The sequence below is a fragment of the Salmo salar genome, chromosome ssa14 (assembly GCF_905237065.1).
Source record: "Salmo salar chromosome ssa14, Ssal_v3.1, whole genome shotgun sequence".
Classification (NCBI taxonomy): domain Eukaryota; kingdom Metazoa; phylum Chordata; class Actinopteri; order Salmoniformes; family Salmonidae; genus Salmo; species Salmo salar.
In genome coordinates this window covers 44226485-44232992 of record NC_059455.1, presented here as the reverse complement: position 1 = coordinate 44232992, position 6508 = coordinate 44226485, and the positions used below count along the sequence as shown (strand labels likewise).

The 6508-nt window shown below is 43.8% G+C and overlaps 1 protein-coding gene across 2 annotated transcripts in view; it reads left to right on the top strand.

Annotated features, from left to right (window-relative positions):
- Positions 1 to 533: 533 nt before the first annotated feature.
- LOC106569614 (unconventional myosin-IXb) overlaps positions 534 to 6508 on the top strand; it is a 61288-nt gene continuing 55313 nt past the window's right edge. Inside the window, exons 1-2 of one of the 2 annotated variants that reach the window (XM_014141154.2) lie at positions 534 to 836; positions 1403 to 2263. In XM_014141154.2, the coding sequence (XP_013996629.2) occupies positions 1493 to 2263 (771 nt within the window). In that variant the 5' untranslated portion in view covers positions 534 to 836; positions 1403 to 1492. The remainder of the gene's footprint in view (positions 837 to 1402; positions 2264 to 6508) is intronic. The other variant, XM_014141155.2, reaches the window with a different exon arrangement.

Sequence of the window (6508 nt, the reverse complement as noted above, 5' to 3'; positions counted from 1 at the left end):
AGCAATTACCAAGAAAAGCTAGTTCCTACCGTACCCAACAAATTACAGCAATAGACTAATGATATTAATTTTACAAAAGGCCTACTTATAACCTCTCTTAAACTAAATACAGAGAACACAGTTAAAAAGACATATCGAACTTCATTTAGCCAACTCAAATTTCTCAACAGAATTATATAAAACACGTTTTGCATATTTAAATAACTGGTTTAGATTAATAAATAGGTTACAATAATAACAATGATATGCAAAAACAATAAGGGTAAAACAAATGATTATGAATACGAAAATAAATACATTTCTGAAAATGCATCCTACCTTAATAGCGTGTTGCACACTAGTAGCCCGCATTTGGCCGTTTGTGTGGTATTAAACAAATACTCCGCTAATGTCTTTTATCGTGTAAAGGACGTAGAATTGCATGAAATGCGTTCATAGAATCAACCAATAGGTAGCTAGATTTACGTAACAAAAAAAACTCGGAGTTTTCAAGTTTCCGAGTTGTCATGAAAGCCGGAGAACGCCCCCGTAATAAGACGGCGTGTGGACAGCAGATATAGGAAGTTACAATTCGACAAGGACGAGAACAACTTGTCTACAAGATTTTCGATGACCATTCAAATTGCATTACATTTCAAGTATCGAGTTGCTGCCAACTAACTCTAAATTATTGTTGCTTTTATGTTCATATTTTACATTATTTTTTACTTTTCAGTTGCGTATGTGATTTTTTTTTATTTTTATGAAGTTGTTTTGGAATCCTGGTGGAAAAGAAGCCTTCCTTGTTGTCAACTATAGAGCGGTAGAGCATTGAAATGACCGGACCGTAATGTCAGGTGAGGAATAACATTTGATTAGTATTAATGTTATCACAGGTGTTGAATGTGCTTGTCTCTGGTTGACATATTATGTAGGGAATGGGAATTAGAGAAATCGTTTGAAAGTTCTGTGAGCTCTGTGAGAATACTAAAGTTTATTGTGTTGTGGACGTGAAACAGAAGCATTTGGCATTTTTTTCCCCCTGTTCTGGTGTGTCCAGTTTTTTTTTTACATGCTGAGACAAGACTAGTACTCACTCGCTTCTCTTGAGAACTGGGTTAATTTGTAACTGGGTGTCACCTTTCCCTTTCTTTTCTCTAGACACATTATCCTGTTAAATCTCTGCACCTTATAAAACCCTGAATAGAGTTAGAAAATGTGTAGCATAAATATGTATATGTCAGCAGAAATAGAATAAAAAGTAATATTCACATTCCCCTTTTTATGTTATTATTTTGTGTTTTGTAAAAGCTACGATTGTAGAAAGTGTAATGCCACTTGCACTGTAATGTTTATCTCTGTCTGTCTGTGTCTCTCTTTCCCGTTTTCCCCTCATTCGTCTCTCTTGCTCTCTCCTGCCCAGTGGTTGCATGCTGATTGGAGGAGGGCAGTGCCAGTGTCAGCCAGCAGGAAGAGTGTGTCTGACGGTGTGACGAGAACAACCAGCTTGGACATGGATCAATTACAGCAACGGCAGACCGTCATCCTCCAGATCTACCCGCGTCTGCCCCAGGACGTGGCTGCATGTTGTACCCTCCAGGTCAGCCCTCGGACCACGGCCGCTACGGTTATCCAGAACGCAGGGGCCACGCTGGGCCTGGACATGACCCGGCACTACGCCCTCTTGGAGGTCAGGCAGGATGGAGGGGCTGAGAGGATGCTAGGGGACTCTGAGATGCCCGTGGAGAGGGTGTTGCTGTGGCCCCCAGGGGCCCGGAACCAGCATCCCCAGGAGGAGGGGTACTACTTCATCCTGCAAGCCCAAGGAAGTGGAGGGGATCTGGGGTCAGGGACTGGTGGTAGTGAGGTACCTTCACCGGAGGAATATGATGACCTGTGCAGCCTCTCCACCCTGACCGAGGACACTATACTGGCCGCGTTACGCCAGCGCTTCTACAAACACAACATCTACACGTACGCCAGTGGCATCCTGGTCGCCATTAACCCCTTCAAGTTCCTACCCATCTATAACCCGAAGTATGTCAAAATGTACAACAACCAGCCACTTGGAAAACTGAGCCCTCACATCTTTGCGGTGGCGGACGTGGTGTTCCACACCATGCTGAAGAAGCAGGAGAACCAGTGTGTGGTGATATCAGGGGAGAGCGGATCAGGGAAAACCCAGAGCGCCAATTTCCTGATTCACTGTCTGACGGCGTTGAGCCAGAAGGGTTACAGCAGTGGGGTGGAGAGGACCATATTAGGAGCAGGGCCTGTTCTGGAGGTAAGGTGTGTGTGTGTGTGTGTGTGTGTGTGTGTGTGTGTGTGTGTGTGTGTGTGTGTGTGTGTGTGTGTGTGTGTGTGTGTGTGTGTGTGTGTGTGTGTGTGTGTGTGTGTGTGTGTGTGTGTGTGTGTGTGTGTGTGTGTGTGTGTGTGTGTGTGTGTGTGTGTGTGTGTGTGTGTGTGTGTGTGTGTGTGAAATAACCGTGTAACTGACGGTTATGGATGAAGATCGTCATGAAAATAAAATAACTGTCAAAAGCCGTTTAAATCGGCCTAGCCTACATTCATTTTTTTAAGGATAAAAAAAATATATATATTTTTTACTTTGTTTTCATGTAGATAATCCTTACCTAATAGCGGGAGTGTTTACTAATGATTATATGCTGTTGTTTTGCTCACTTATACACTGCTTAGTCTGTCAAACATTCTACATCTCCTCCTCTTTCCAACTGGCCTTTGATGCAGAAGCAGTTAATATGCTCGATGCGCGGGGGAGTAGACCGCTATAGGCTACGGCACTAAAGAAAAAAAATATATTGTTTGATGTGTGGACTTTTTTTGTTGTTGTTGCTTTAATCTCTTCGCCTCACTTCCTGTTGTGCTGCTGGTGCCTCCTGGAAAGACTGAATATTATCTCTAGTAGCCATGTTAGAGCGGTTGTCATGGTTTCTGTGTTAGTTTTTTTTACGATGAGATAGTAAGTCTAACACACTATCTTTTTATAGTTTCTTTATAAAGATACACTTTATAGTTTCATAATGCTCGATGACCGCATCTATAAGGTGCTATGAATGTTAATAAAGCAGTATAAGACTTCATAATGAGAAGTGTAACTGATCTAGACTCCAGAGAAGAGACTCTGGCCAGACCTGCAGTAGTTTGAGATTATCTTTGGGTGAAAGACTTCAGATGAGAACTCAGCTGCAATGTGGTAAACCAGGCAACTCTAGAGCAGGCAGGAAGCCATATACACACATGAACCAAGAGCTACTGTTTGCACCCAAAAGTGTGGCCTCGGATTTATTTATTTACAGTTGGATGTGTCAATGAAAAGCTAGACAAACACTGACTGTGTTTCAAACGGCACCATATTCCCTATATAGTGCACTACTTTTGACCAGAGCCCTATGGTCCCAAAGGGCTCTGGTCAAAAGTAGTGCACTATATAGAGTGCTGTTTGAGACTGTGTTTTCTATACAGCTGTCAGGGTTAGGAAGCAAAACATTCTCTGCCAAAGCTGCATTCCATCCTGTGTCCTACCCCACCCCTTTCCAAGAAGCACTCTGTTCCCGCCTTTACCCAAGGTGCATTGTGATCCCTAGATTCTTTCTTTTATCTCTGTGAACAGGTCCAACAGGTTTCTCTCAGGTGTTTTTCATGTTTCTTACCCAAACAACAGTCCTCTGTTTTTCCTTCCCGCTCTCTCTCTCTCTCTCTCTTTCTTTCTCAGTCTCTCCATCTATCATTACGTGACGTTCATTCTCCGTTGGCAGTCAATGTCAGACGCTGAAGCTTGCATAGCTGCAGGAGAAGGGAAGGTCTCTGATTATTTGCGAGAGTATTTTTCAGAGTATTAATTAAGTGCCGTGAGAAGGAAAGGAAACAGGAAATAGTTGTAAATCAGTAGGTTGTGTGAAGTGAATTTCCCTCCGGTGTAACTGAGAGGACAGTGTGAACAACAACATGCAGTAAAACCACTGACCACACTTAGGACTGTGGCGGTCACAAAATTTCATCAGCCGTTGATTGTCAAGCAAATAACTGTCGGTGTCACGCTAATTGACCGTTAATTAACATAAGCACATTTAGCATCGCCTGGCTTCCACACACAGCCAACAAGCCATTTAATTTATTTTTTGAATAAATCCATGTAATATAGCCTGATAGTAGGCTACATGTCATCTATGCACTTAAATAGCAAATGGAGGATGCTTTTCCCCGTGGTTTATTTTCATGCCAGCCAGGTAGGCTATACATACTCCTGTTGTAAATATAAGCAATGTGCTTAATATTAGGAGAGATGATAAATGCATATAGTGGGCCTAGCCTATAGAAAGCTGATGGGATCCTCCTCTTTTTAAGAGGCCATCAAAACTCTGTTTTCTCCTGCAATTGCACAGCCTATAGAAATGTTGTGCAACATGAGCTCTCATCAAGTGTTTGATTTAGATGTTCCATTACATTTGTATTGATGTCAGAGTGATTAGAGGGACAATAGAGTGCTGAGTAACAGGCAGTTAGCAAGTTTGGTAGGTTTCTAATGACCATCAGCAGCATCAGAGCTTGGAAGAAGCCTAATTACCTTGACTAAACGGTCATGTGGAATTTGACTGCCTTTGTGACTCATAACTGCCGGTATGGCGGGTAATACGGTCACCGTAACAACCCTAACCATATGATGTCAGTTTACCTGATGAAACCTCACAGAGATAGTTGTGCAAATAGCCTCCAGGCAAATCCTTGATTTTAGTTCACTTTGACCAAATGTCCATCATAGCTTGCTGTTTTTTTTTTAACCTTTATTTAACTAGGCAAGTCAGTTAAGAACAAATTCTTATTTTAAATGACGGCCTTGGAACAGTGGGTTAACTGCCTTGTTCAGGGGCAGAACGACAGATTTTTACCTTGTCAGCTCGGGGATTCGATCTTGCAACCTTTCGGTTACTGGCCCAACACTCCTGGACTAGGCTACCTGCCACCCACTTCTCACAGTGTTCAGGAATAAAGGGGAGCCTAGCCTATATCAAGTTTTTAATTACTTCTTTACTAAAGGACACGTACGAAGCTATATTGTGTGTACTACTTCCTTTCCGCCTTCAGGAAGTCAGAAGCACAGTAGGTAGTTACTACAGAAACCTCAGTACTGTTTAATGTATACAGTTGGTGCCTTTTTGTCTCTACTCTCTCTGAGTCTAATTAGCCAGTTGCATTACATTATTCATAATCACATGACACTGGATCACTGTATGCATAATGCCCACTCATTAATGAGGATGACCGTTGATTAAAACAACTGATATTAAACACTTTTACAATTTTCTCATTGCTCTGCCGTCTGCACTGAGAAAGCATCAAGGTCCAGGGCCCGTAGTCATAAAGCGCCTCAGAGTAGAAGTGCTGATCTAGGATCAGGTCCCCCCCGTCCATGTAATCTATTCATTATGATCTAAAAGGCAAAACAGCTCCTAGATCAGCAATCCTACTCTAAGACGTTTTATGAAAACAGTACTAGATTCTCTACAGTGTTTTGGACGAGCCTCTGGTGTCCTGATGGACTCCCCATGACGAGGTAACGCTATGACGGCGGAGAACTAGACTCCCCCTTCTCTCTATCTGACAGCAAAAAACAACACTTTTCACATGGTTAGGAGATGTAGGCCTCTTCTGCACCGTTCAACCAATCGAGTAAATGTGGAGGAGTTAAGATGGAGTGTCGCCTTGCTAACATCCAAAAGCTGTTTCCCCTGGAAACAGGACCATCTGGTTGTTGGACTGGGCAGAGACTGGATGTTCTGGTTTTCAAGGGAAATGGCTTTTTGATGTTAACAAGGCGACGCTTTTACGCCTGCCTGACAATTCCTGCTTACCATATATACAACAACTCTCTCTAATTACACTCCTCTCTCTCTCTCCTCGATTGTTCTCTCTCTCTCTCACATACGCTCACCCTGTCTCTCTCTCTCTCTCTCTCTCTCTCTCTCTCTCTCTCTCTCCTGCTCACCCTGTCTCTCTCTCTCTCTCACACATGCTCACCCTGTCTCTCTCTCTCTCTCACACAGGCTCACCCTGTCTCTCTCTCTCACTCACACAGGCTCACCCTGTCTCTCTCTCTCTCTCTCTCTCTCTCTCACACATGCTCACCCTGTCTCTCTCTCTCACTCACACAGGCTCACCCTGTCTCTCTCTCTCTCTCTCTCTCACACACGCTCACCCTGTCTCTCTCTCTCTCTCTCTCACACACGCTCACCCTGTCTCTCTCTCTCTCTCTCTCTCACACACGCTCACCCTGTCTCTCTCTCTCTCTCTCACACACGCTCACCCTGTCTCTCTCTCTCTCTCACACACGCTCACCCTGTCTCTCTCTCTCTCTCTCACACACGCTCACCCTGTCTCTCTCTCTCTCTCTCACACATGCTCACCCTGTCTCTCTCTCTCTCTCTCACACACGCTCACCCTGTCTCTCTCTCTCTCACACTGCTCACCCTGTCTCTCTCTCTCTCTCTCTCACACACGCTCACCCTGTCTC